The sequence below is a fragment of the Drosophila suzukii genome, chromosome X (genome assembly GCF_043229965.1).
Source record: "Drosophila suzukii chromosome X, CBGP_Dsuzu_IsoJpt1.0, whole genome shotgun sequence".
Lineage (NCBI taxonomy): Eukaryota > Metazoa > Arthropoda > Insecta > Diptera > Drosophilidae > Drosophila > Drosophila suzukii.
In genome coordinates this window covers 6493009-6506038 of record NC_092084.1, presented here as the reverse complement: position 1 = coordinate 6506038, position 13030 = coordinate 6493009, and the positions used below count along the sequence as shown (strand labels likewise).

The 13030-nt window shown below is 43.4% G+C and overlaps 1 protein-coding gene across 5 annotated transcripts in view; it reads right to left on the bottom strand.

Moving 5' to 3' along the window:
• Positions 1-12343, bottom strand: part of br (broad-complex core protein) — a 36612-nt gene extending 24269 nt beyond the window's left edge. For 3 of the 5 annotated variants that reach the window (XM_065868230.2, XM_065868231.2, XM_065868233.2), the window contains exons 1-7: positions 11668-12343; positions 9874-10488; positions 5519-5707; positions 4979-5444; positions 4646-4916; positions 4066-4211; positions 3829-3879 (exon numbers count right to left, since the gene is read on the bottom strand). In XM_065868230.2, the coding sequence (XP_065724302.2) occupies positions 3829-3879; positions 4066-4211; positions 4646-4916; positions 4979-5444; positions 5519-5707; positions 9874-10059 (1309 nt within the window). In that variant the 5' untranslated portion in view covers positions 10060-10488; positions 11668-12343. The remainder of the gene's footprint in view (positions 1-3828; positions 3880-4065; positions 4212-4645; positions 4917-4978; positions 5445-5518; positions 5708-9873; positions 10489-11667) is intronic. The other 2 variants (XR_011604691.1, XM_065868232.2) reach the window with 2 other exon arrangements.
• Between the last annotated feature and the right edge of the window lie 687 nt (positions 12344-13030).

Below are 13030 nucleotides of genomic sequence, written 5' to 3'. Positions count from 1 at the left end.
GTAAGATATAACTCTGATTTCTCCTTTTCTCGCAGTGTTTTGTGTGTGTGTTTGTGTTCTTTGGTTTAATAAATAGGAGCAACAAATATATATTTATATATAGAGCGTAATTTAAAGCGGTTTGTCAATCAAATTTATATACTTGAAGCCTTGAGTTGTTGGGTTGAGATATTCTCAGTTGTTGTGTTCTTTAGTGCTGGTGGTGGGTGGTGTGGTAGGTGGGGATTTTGGGTTTTTGGGGAGAAAGGAGGTGGGTGGGTGTGATTGTTTCATGTATCGAGTTGTCTGCTTTGGTCGCCTTTTGTGGGCGGTGGTTGTATTTTTGATTTTGAATCCATTGGGGGGTTTAGTAAAGCGGATTTATATACGTATACAGGGGGTTAGATCGATCAATTCTTAACAATATTTATGTATATACTTTGGAATCATATATATACGTGTGTGGGTAGGTAGATTTACATAGACATATATATATATGTATATATGTGTATATATATGTAGAGTTGTCACGATTATTTGGGGGAATTTTAAATTTTGGTCGGTTAGTACAATTGGAAAGTAAATAAAGATTAGCGTTAGTCGATCAACTTCGGTGTTAGTTCCCTCTGGTGATCATTTTTTTGTTAGCTGTGTTGGAGCGCATAATATAGTTCATGTATGTATGTGTGTATGTGTGGTGTGTGCGTGCGGGTGGGCGGGGATGCATGTGTGTGAGTGAGTGTATGGTGTGGGTGCCTTTTGACTATATCAAAAAGCGAAGGATTCGCCTCCTTCTCAATTTTCAATTTTCAAGGGGAGCCTGTATGTGTGAGTCCTGTGTGTGAGTGAGTTTGTGTGCGTGCTGTGAATTAGCGTGGCCAGGTAATCATTTGAGGCTACAGTGTGGCCGTATATTGTTTCGAGTGTGGAGCGTGCGGTGTCGAGTGCGAACACATTGCGTATGGGTTGGTCTGCCGAGAGTCGCGAAACGGAACGGAACGGAATGAAACGAAGCGCGCCTGGTGTGTACTGTACCTAACTGTATCTGTGACCTGTGTTGTGCGCATGAGTAAACAAATGCCAATCTGTGCCGAGTTCTGGCTGATCCTCCGACCCCGGGTCACGGATCAGGGATCAGGGGATCGGAGCCCTAGGCTATCAAAGGATTTACATGTACCTGGTTGTGCACTGACTTCTGTATTTGCAGCAGCACATTGAGGATTTGTCGATTTAAGTGTGAGTGTGAATGTGGGGGGCTGTTTGATTGTGGAGTAATTGTGGGTTGGGTTTTGATTTTGCTTTTAATTTGCGGGGTCGGTGGGTCTGGTCGGGCTGTGTGTACTCAAAGCAAAGTGTGGCCGAATTCGAGGGGACAAGAGCAAGAGACTGACCCAGGGGCATTTTTTGGAGGGTGGCGTTTTCGGGGGTCTGGACTGGGTGGTAAACTAAATGAAAACCGCTTTTCCCTCCATCACAGGCTGCGGGGGCTTCGACAGTTGTTAACAAAAGACACATTGAAAATTAATGTGAAAATTCGTTCCAATGCAATTGTTGTAAATAAAGCTTTTCTTTTGACTTTTGCTAATGGGGGGAGCGGGTCGATGGGTGGTTAATTTGGTTCGGGTGGGGTTTACATAGTTTTAGACACAAGCACGACGACGTACAAATAAAGGAAAGAGTTCAATATTCAATATATATATATATATTATGTAGGTATGTATATATTCGATCTTCAAATGCGTTGCGTTTTACATGGAAACTAAAAGTTGACACCAATAAAATTTCGATTGCAAAATGTACTCGGTGTTCGCTTCTCTGCGGGGATTTTCCCGTGTTATGTCTAGTGTTTTTTCAGCCATATCTTGTAGCACAAAAAACAGAATGGAACATAATGGAACGAAACAAATAAAAAGAAAACGCAACGAAATGGGATTGATTTGGGATTCTACTCTACTGAAATAAAAGCTTCAAATCGAAATGAAAATTAAAATTTTTTTCCTTCATAGTTTTTCTAAAAAGAACAAAAAAAGGTGGCTCCTTCTGGGATATGGGTAAAAACTGAACGTACTATAATTTCTAGCTTGGGATCGCTTTTTTTTGGAATTCTAAGCATGTGTTTGTAATAGGGCAGTGTATTGGCGTGAATGTGTGTGCGTGTTTTGTTTGTGTGAGTGGGTGCGTTTTGCTGTTGTTTTGTAGTACATTTTGCTGGTAATTCATTTGTTTTACTTGGGTTTTTCATTACGAATACACAAAAAATTTGCACACAAAAATGGAACGAAACGAAACGAAACGGAACAGAACGCAAAGAATGCAAAACAAAAACGGAAATAGATTAGCGGATTACGCAGTCGAAATAACAACGGTTAAGAATTCAAAAACATAAACGTCAAAGAGTGTTTGTCGTGTGGCATTCGGTTGCTTTTAAAGTTAGTTTCTGGCCTTGGGATGATTCTTTGAGGCATGAGGATTGGATGGGTGATCGGTTTGATCGGGGAGTTCATATAGAACTAGCTATCTTATTTAAGTGGCAACATATAAAACATTTTGAGCTGCGGATTGTTACGGATTGTTGCGGCCTAACCGCAGCACACACACGCGAAACTTGTGATAGAATTTTGCTAAACACTCTGCGGCTGGCAGATGAGCTGTAAAGCTGCGAGTTAATTAATTTTGCGTAGTTCATCAAACAACAAACACGCGGAGCGGGAATTTGCAATAAGCGGATGCGGATGTGTGGCTACGCCTGTTGCTCAGATTGTTTGCCAAAGTTTCGCGGCAAGCGTTTATTCAGCAATTACCCTGGCATGGAACTCTCTATAATCATTATGTATCACTTCTCATCATCATTGGCGCTTTTTCGTAACACGGATGACATGGAAAACCGACTAAATATGCATGTGCAGTTACTTGGAGGTTTCTTTTTTTGGGAGGAGGGGGGTTCGTGGTAGAATCTTTTTGAGTGGGTGGTTCTAGGTTCTGGGTTTTAATACCCTTGGGTTCTTCTGGTCTGGCATGTGCGTGTGTGAGGGTGTGAGTGTGACCGAAACAAATGAAAACATTTACCATCGAAACAATCAAACAAGAAAGAAATTTATACACTTTATACGCTACGACGGGAACTCGGAACTTGGAATCGCAACGAACCGGAGTTTTTTTTGTTGGTAGGGGTTGGGATTTGGGATCGGTTCGATTTTCGGGTCTGCCGTTGGTTCCAAGAATCAAGTTCGAATTCGTTTTTTATTTTATTTTCTTTTTTTTTTTGGATTCGGGTGCGGATTCGAGTTGAGTCCAACGGGAAATAAATCGAAAGTTAAATCAAAAGTCCTGCTCCTGATCGACACGCATACATATGCGACATGTATGTATGTATGTGTGTGTCCTCAAGTCAGTCGAAACGCAAAACTCGAAAGAAACAAAAGAACAACGGAAACGGAAACGAAAACGATAATGATAATGACAACGAAAGGTTACAACAACAAAAAAAGGAACGTTAAACTATGTAGTTCGAAAATTCAACCAAATTACGGGCATGTTAAAAATGATCTCTCAGCAGTTTATTAAATAATTATTTGACTTAGATTCTGGCTTTGGTTTTTGTTTTTTTTTTTTTTTGGTTTTAGCTTTTTAGTATTCGTATTCTCTTTTACTTTTAGGTTTACGTTTGCTTTTAGCCTTTCATTTCTTTTGGTATCTGGTATTCTGGTATCTGACTTGGATAGACTCTTTGGTATATTATTTTGGTACTTGCATTTGCATTTGCATTTGATGTAAAAAATGTAATAATGAGCTTTTGAGCGCAAATAGAGCGGAACAATAGAGTACGGATAGAGAAATGTTCGGACTCACCTTGAGGGGACACGGCGAGGTCACCGGACTGCTGCAACTGTGTGTTGAGACCTGTGATTGGATCGCAGATGTGGCCAAAAACCGATCAGAATGGGCAGCGAGAAAGAGAGAGAGAGAGAGATGGGGAGAGAGAGAAAAAGATGGAGAAAGCGAGACAAAGAGAGAGAGGGGGAGAGCAAGAGGAAAAGCGTTAGTTAGTTAGTTAGCACGATCTCTGCGCACATTGCGTATACGCACCAAGCAACGCTGAGTGATCGAGATTGCTCATGGGGAAGTTGAAGGCGGCGGCATGGAACATCTTGTTCTCCGCCGGCGACATGATGAACTGCGGGGCGGCGTGGTGTGAGGCGAGTCCGTCTCCGATCTCCTCGTCGTTGCCAGAGCTGCAATGGGGTTTTAGGAGTGTTACTAGATTTTCCTACGACTACGAATTGATCATCAAGGTAAAAGGCTTATTTTTTAAGCTAAATGATTCTGATCTGAATTTGGATAAGTACTTTGGCACTTAAAACTAATTTAATGGATGAAAAACTCAAGTCCCAAGTCTTATATCATCACAATTATTGGTTGTTCACGTTAGGACAGTATAAAAAAAAAAATTCCAAGTCAAAAAAATATATTATATTTTCAATCCTCTTTTCACTGTCTACTTTTAGACACTTTGGTGTGTGATCTAAAAAACTATCTGAAAACCAAATCAATCAAAAACTTGCAGAGGTGTCTAATAGTATGCTATGATATATTTTATATTTCTGTTTCACTGCATACTTTTAGGCAACATCGTAAATGATTTCAGGACTTTTAGGGGATAACTTACCTCAGGGATCCCTTGCCGCCGTCGCCACTACTGGAGCGATTGGCATCGTGCTCGCCGGTGGAGTCGTTGCTGTGCTCATCATTCGCGTTGGCATTGTTGTTGGAGCAAACGAGCTCCATGGGCTCCGACTTGACGTCATCGGCGCCCGCTCGAGCCAGCGGCGAGGGTGTGAGGCTGCCCAGCTTGTCGCTGATGGAGATTCCGTTGCCGTTGCTCGCTCCGTTGCCGTTTCCATTGCCAGAGTTTCCGTTGTTGCCAGTGGGTCCATTGCCTGTTGATCAAGGGATTAATTAGAACCTAGAGCTCACCGAATCAGAACCAATCAACACTCACGCTTCTCCTCCTTCAGCGGCGGCGTATTGTTGTTGTTATGGTGCTTGATCGTACTAAAGTCGGCCGGAGTCTGCTGGGGCGAGGTGCTGCGTGCATGGAGCGGTGGCAAGTCGGGGCTGTTGTTGTTGCTACCACCGCCAACGGCGCCGGAGAGGGGCAATCCATTGTCCGATCCCCGGAGTCGCTTCAGAGCATGCGATGTTTCCTCGGCGGCCACGGCGGCGGCACTGCTGCGGTGCATCATGGCCATCCGCTTGAGCAGCTGGTTGTTGATGTGCGGCGGCAGCGAGGGCACCACCGATGGCGGGGGTGGTGAACCCGCCCCCTGGCGGCTGAACAGGGTCGAGGAGCCGCCACCGTCGTCGCCATGCAGCGAACCATGGTGCGGATGTGGATGCGAGTGGGCGTGCGAATTGATCGGCGTGCGGCCGCCGGAATTGGCCAGGTTCTGTATCTGAGCCAAATGCTGTGGGATAGAGTTGCAAGTTCTGGACTGAGTCGAGCTGGTCATCCTGGTTATTCTCCCGTCCTAATACTTACGCTATGTGTGTCCTCCGCCTGTTGCTGCGTGAGTCCCGAGACGCGCAGCACTTCGGCGGTCTTGAGGAAGGACTGCAGGGACTTCTGGTGCACGTTGACCTCGCCGTGGTAGATGAACTCCACCAGCGAATGCAGGTCCATGAAGTTCACATCCTGCAGCAGTATGACCGGGTGTTTGCAGGGTGTGCTCTGAAAATTCGAGTTGGATTAGTCAGTTGTTGTGTGTTGGTTGGGTGAGTCAGATACCCTGAGTCCCCCCGCATCATAGCCATCACTCGATAAGCCTGTTTGCCTGGGCAATTATCAGGGGGCTCTGGCCCAGACAACCTTCAATTGTCGCTGAAATGTCAACAGGCCAACGAGCGATTTGAAGTTTGCATTCGCTGGTTTCGCTTTTCGATTCGCAGCCAGCTGCAGTTTATTTCCTCTGCCTCTGTTTCTGCCATGTGTTCCCTTCATACCCCATACCCCATACCATACCCCATACCATCCCAATCCCCATCCCCATATCTCCATCCCCATCCCATCCTCTACTTTAAGCACATATTCAGGGCCAGTGCATTCCAGTTTTTGCTGCGTGTGTACAGTGAGTTTCACTTATCAAGTGGAACTCCAACAAAGGGAGCTGCTCCTCTGCTTTTGCTCTGTGTTTTTTTCTGTGTTTTTCTGCTGCTGCCTGGCTAGAAATTGGGTCAAGTCTCGCCTCGTCTTTTGTTGCTCTGCCCTGAGAAACCCTGCAAAATGCACAAACTGTTTGTCTTATTTACTGGCTGGTGCTTGGGCTTGTGCAATTTATGTGCCCTCACAGACACGCACACACATATTGGATATTTGCGATTGAGTTAGCGCTAAAAGATTGCCAGTGTGTGTGGGGGATTGCGAAATTGAGGTCAACTTGAGGAGAGAGAAATGCGTCAGGAGACGGCAAAGAATGATCGGAAGATCGTCTCCAATGCAGCTGGTAAATGTTATATGGTATATAGCACATAGTATATATCTTATAGCATATAACATGTATTATTTAGCGTATGTCATATGGGATATATTATGTAGCATATATCTTAGAGCATATAGAGCACATATTATATACCATATATTTAACATCATATAGAATATATCAAATAGAATAGCATCATGTAGCTCATATCATATAGCATATATCCTATATTTTACAGAATATATGATATAGCATATATCAGAATATATATCATATATCATATGGCGTATAACATATATTATATACCATATATCTTAAATCATATATAAAATTGCATATAGAATATATCAAATAACATATATTATGTAGCTTATATAATATAGCATATATCTTATATCTCATAGAATATCATGATATATCATATAACTTATAGAAAATGCTAATGAGGCGCTGTGGGCGTGGCCCTGGCCTGCCCGAAACACAAAAGCCAGAAATGCTTTTAGCAAATGCCCCCCATTAAGTCACCTCTAGCTGCAATCCGAATCCGTATCTGTATCTGTAAATGTATCTGTATCTGAATCTGAATCTGGGAGTCTCCCCCTGGAGTCTTTCTCGGGGCTTTTGTTGTTTGGCAGTTTTTACACCTAATTAAAATAATGCGCTGCAGTTAATTAAATATTTATGCATAGGCGCAAAGTCGCGCACAATTGCGACGCCAAGTGCTGGGTCTTTTACTCCAGTCCAGTACAGGCCAGTTTTGCTGGGCGGGAGCCAAGTGTCTGGGTTTGTCTGGGCGAGTTCAGTTGTCCATTTGTCCATTTGTCCAGTTTGCCAGTTGCAACAACTACTGTCCACTGTCTCCTTTTGTTCGCCACCTACTGCCCACTTGTATGTATTTCAAATTGAATTTACAAAGTTTTGTGCCAGTGCCATTCCCTTCTTTTTTATATTTTTTGTATTTTTTGTATTTTTATTTTGTATTGCATTGCCTTCTGGCAGCCAGCAAAGTTTTGTATACTAATTTCTTGGGTACATAATTCTACAGCAAGTACATCACAGCAAAAAAGAGAGCTCAAGTAAAAATTCAGTCGGCCCGTTTTGCCTTTTGTTGGCATTGCTGGTTTTTTGTCCCGCTGCATTTAGTTGGCCTTTTTAACAAATTAAATGCCGACTTTTTCTGCTCGCGCAATTTCTTGTTTTGGGTTTGGGTTTGGGTTTGCGATGGTTGGAGGTGGAGAATAAACTTTGCCAGGGACTTCTTGACATGTTCTTGTTTCGGGTTCCTTCGTTCCTCTGTTGCCAAAGCCGTTGCGTAATCAGTGCTGGGGATTGGCCCCTAACCCCTAACCCCCCACCGAATTCTCTCCTAATTGCAGTTCTTCTTGCCCAAAAACCAAACAAAACTGACAAGTTTGCGAAGCGCGCGCTACACTCTTTTTGTTTGTCATAATTTGGAACAAAAACGGAAAATAATAACGGAAAGCACAGCAAGTTTTCTATCATGTTAACAAATCATGTCGAAAGAGACAGTAAGAGTTGCAGAAATGGGGGAAGGAACTTTGTAATTTATATAATTTCAGCTGCAGGACCTCCTCTGGCCTCCCCTGACCCCCTCTGGTCCCCCTCTGACCCCCTGGCTGTCTTCAATGACAGCTCGAACAATGCAAATGGCAAACGTCGAGGCTGTCCTGTGCCCCAACCTTTGACCCCGCAACCCGCTCTCTAACTAGCTGTTGGTTTCCCCATTCCTGTCGCTCAAAAACCGCAATTGCGTGCAAATATTTTCAATGCAGGCAGCGCGCAAAGTTTTGGCGGGCAAAACGTAAACGATTCCACATAATTTTAATGTCATAATAAAAATAATGAACCAAACTGCGGGCTTTTTTGAGCGGGGCGGTCTGCATTAGTTGCAAGTTTACTTTGGCTTGTGAGTTACTTTGTAGTTTGGCCAACTTCAAGGATTAGCAAAGGGAAAAGGCATGAGGTAGTCCTGACATTTACACTCTATAGACTATGTATAGTCGCCTCATTTTAGCCTGCTCTAGTTACCAGTTGCAAGTTGCGAATCCATTCGCATGCGTTGCATGATCAGGGCACACAAATCAATCATACGTAGCGTTGTCCCATGCCATCGACTCATTTGCACCGCATTCGAATATATATAGTTACTAAATAACCAGAGCTCATAACGTGTTACGACTGTACAGTGTACACACAACTTCCTTCCTTCCATCCATCCTTCCTTCCTCGCTTTACTTTACTTTACTTTTTCCGCAATCCGTCGACAAATGCCGTGATTTTTGTGCCTTTCTTGTCGTTTTTTTTTTTTGCCATCGTGTGCAACTAAATAAATTAAAGTGCTAGCAAAACGCCAAAAACCCCCTCCCCTTTTCCAATCCCCGGCTAAACTTACTCCTATCCACAGTATTTTAGCTAAAAGCACACAACTATTTCTCCACTTGCTGGCTAAACTAACTTTGGCGGAACAATTTGGTTATTTTCGCGGTAGGGGTCTTGGTTTTGCGGCATTTAAGTGAGTAATTTCCGTTGCTCCTTTGAGGTGGACCGATCGGAACCACTCGCTTCCAGAACCCATACTTTATATATAGTACAATCCCCCAAGTATCCTCAAGATACTGGAACTGGCTGCTGCACATGTAGATACATACGTACTAAATGTGTGTGTGTGCAAAAACAGAGATAAAAACGAAGATCTCAAAAGAAAGAAAGAGGGAGAAATTTGCAATGGGTGCTAAGTAGGTCACACATACAGCCAAGCACGCAGATTGCTGCCATCGCTGTAACTGTAAATGTGTTAATGCAATTGCGAAAGTATTTACGCAAAAAAAACAAGCAGAATCCCTACAATTTGTTCCACAAAAAATCACATCCACATCTTTAGCATATAGATCATAAATTCTACAGACAGAAAGAGAGGAAATTTTTGGGTCGAAACGCTTTCTACACGCTTTGTTTTTTCATCTGAAAGAAAGCATTACAAAGTCCGTTGCTTGTGTTTTGAATAATATCATTACTTTTTAACTGGTTTTTCCACTATGTTCGCTATAAGGATGGCTTCTAATATTCTTTTGTTATACGATCTGTTGAAAACATCATTTTAAGTGTTGCTAGAAAGAATCTTAGTTTCTTGGTAATTGGAATCCCTGACTATTCTCCACTTGGATTTTAATACCTATTTAATAATGGTACTTTTGGTGCTGTAAAACCTATTTTTAGGGTTCCTTTATATCAGTAAGTATCTTATTTCAATGGAAGTTCTATTACCTATGTATTCTCCACTTTAAATTCATTATAATAACTTTAATTTTGATGCGGTAAATACACTTTCTTTTCGTTGGGAACCTGAGTGCCCGTCTATACGGCTTTAAGAGATTATGAACTAGAGATTAGCACTCACCTTGAGCAGCTCGCGGAAGTAGGGACTGCAGGCGGAGAGGACGACGCGGTGGGCCTTGATGCTGCGCCCCTCGCAGGCGAGGGTTACGTCCACGAAGGCCTCGTCGTCCCGCAGATTCTCGAAGGCCGAGGTTATGCTGCTCTGGTAGTTGTTCCAGCGTAGGCAAAAGTGCTGTGTGTCGTCCATTTCGATGGATTGCGGTTTCTGATTGGGGCTCTGGTTTAGGTTCTGATTACTCTGGTATTGCTGGTATTGGTATGCTGCTTCTTGTACCGGCTGCAGTTCGACAGGTGTGGGGGGTGTTGGTGTGGCCGTTGGTGTGGGTGTGCTTGTGCTTGTGGTTGTTGTGGGCTGCCGAGCGTTGTGGTCGTTGTTGTTATTGTTGTTGTTGTTGTGATCGTCGTCAACCGACACAACGCTGGCCTTCTTCGAGGTCACCTTCTTTCGTATTTTGACGGCTTTTTGGCGGCCTGGCCCACCGATGAAAGGAGAGAAAGCGCTGTGGCTCTCCTATTGATCCTTTTCCCCTTCTGTTTTCGGTTACTTTACTAAATGGTATTTGCTGATTCCTTGGATGATTGTTGTATTGTGTTGTATTCACTAATGATTACTTAACTGCAAGCGAAAAGAAAGCAGAAGAGCAAACAATTAGAATTTGAGTTCGGTAACAGAGAAGCCCCCCCTCTTTTAGGTTCATTGCAGTTCAGAGTTCGCCTTGGTTATGCTACATATATAGTATATAATTTTTTTTTTAACGAATTTGTGCCGTGCTAGCTGAAAGTTATGCATTTGTTTCTGCTTTGCAACGTTGGCTTTTTTGCTCGCTTTTGCGTTTTTTTGCCTGTTCTGCTGCTGTTTCGCTTGCAACTATGCGAAATGTTTAAAAATTGTTAACAAATGCAGTTTAAAATGTCAACCACGGCGACGACGCAGCAGCAAAAAGCCATTTCTATGTCACACGGCGAATCAAAATTAAATAAACTATCAAGACGACAATTAGCACTCGCAGAAGTAGAAGAAGCAGAAGAAGTAGAAGCAGCAGCACAAGCAAAAAATTTATAACGAGTGCAGAACCGCCAAAAAACAACAAAAAACCAAAAAAAAAAAAAATGCCATAAAAAACGGAGTGAAAAAAGCCAACGCATCGCAAATGGGAGGAGTGAACAAAAAAGTGATGAAAAAAAGCGAATTATAACAAATGCGAATATACCAAGAACACTTGTATGGTGGGAACACAGGGGTCGGGGAGCAGTTGGCCTGTTCCCTGTTCCGCTCTGTTCCCATCTGGACATCTTGCAGAAAGGCAAAAAAAAAAAATTAAAAAAAAAAAAATTCCAAAAAAAAATTTAATTTGAATACAGAAAACTTTCGGGGCTCTCTCTCTTTTTTTTTCTCACTCGCATGTCTTGCGTCCCGCTCTCGCCAAATGGTTTGCGAAATGCGAATTGCGAATTGCGAAGGTTGCGATAAGCGATTCAGCAACAGCGGCAGAGCTTTCGCTCGACATTGAAAGTGAAAACTATTAGATAAGTCCGCCGGGTATGCGCTGCACTTTTTCTGTTTTTATATGTATGTATGTACTGCCAGTTGACTAGCACAAACCCACAATACGCTGATACGTATGAGTGATGTGTCCGCACAAAAATAGCACCCCTCGCTATGATATCGTCATCCCATTCCCATTCTGATTCCCATACCCATTCCCATTCCCATTCCCATTACCCATATTCCAGTCTTATTCCCATTCCAATTCCCATTCCCACCGATTCTTCAAATTGCAACAAGAAGGCTCACCTTTCTCCACCTGGCGCTCTGTTTGGAATCCGATGCCCTGCTGTGGGGCATATTTCAAGCATTTCAGCTGCTCTTTCAATTTGCAAACTTTGGGATTTTGGTAATTCTGAATTTACTATATTTCGGTGTTAAACTATTCTGCTGGCGTATACGCAATTTATCGTATACGCAATTTCTCTTTCTTTTTAGGTACTTATAACGCACTTAACAAAATATATAAAAAATTTTGGGGCACACACACACACACACAAAGAGACGCGGCGAGGATGAACCGTTAGTTAGCTAGGAGGCTGGAAAGCTGAGAATCTGGAGACTGGAGACTGGAAGTTCTGGAGGAGAACCGAGATCCGAACCGAACTTAAAACGAAGCGATTTCGGGGGAGCGACCGACCGAACGAACCGAACCGATGACTAAACTAAACTATCTTGGACTGCCGATATCATGGCTTTTGAGCCGAGCTCGGTGATACCGAGCGCGAGGGCGGTTCCAGGATCATCCGCTTGCGGATTTGCGGATATCTACGGATGTATCTCAGATAAGTATCTCGGCTATTTGGGTGATTTTGGCTATTTGGTTGGATCGGATATGGATAGTCCGTGTCCGTGTTTTCCGTTTCCCGTGTATTTTGTGTTTGTTGCGTTTGGTGATTGCAAGCGTAGAAACTCAACTGAATTTGCGCTAAAGAAGAAGAGAGTGCCGTGCCAGTCTCAGTCGCTGCCTCTGCCGCTGCCTCTGCCTCTGCCGACGTCGACGGCACACAAAAAGCGCATTAGGCAGGCGAAAAAAAAAACACACTATTCCCCAAAATTTTTGGCAATCTATGTCTGTGTGTGCGTTCTCTACCGTCTGGATGTTGGCCAGAGCGAGATGGCACTACCGGGAGAGAGAGCGATTGCGCGCACGCTCTGTTGTCGCAACGAAATCGCCTTTTCGATCGAAAGGATTGGACAGGGATGGCGATAGCGGGAGCAGCGGGCCTGGCCAAAGGATAGAAAGAGAGCGAGCGAAGGAGAGCAGGAGATCCCAGTTGAGACGTATTAGAATGTAGAATTCCCAGACGCAGCACACACACACACACACGCGCACGCCTGCTGCGAAAAAAAGCATTTTTTGCACAAAAAGTCCAGCGGCGAATGCCGAATTTTTTATATTCTCGATCTCTGTGTTTGGTTTTGGCTCTTTTGCTCTCCCTCTCTCTCTCTCTCTTTAGTGTTGAATTTTTGTGCATAGAACTAAGCAAGCGCGTCGCAGTCGCAGCGCTGCTGCCGGCTGACTAATAACTAACTAATAATCATAGAGAAAGAATAGAAGAAAGTCCCACTCGAAAAAAAATAAAATAAAATTCCCTTGAAAAACCCATTA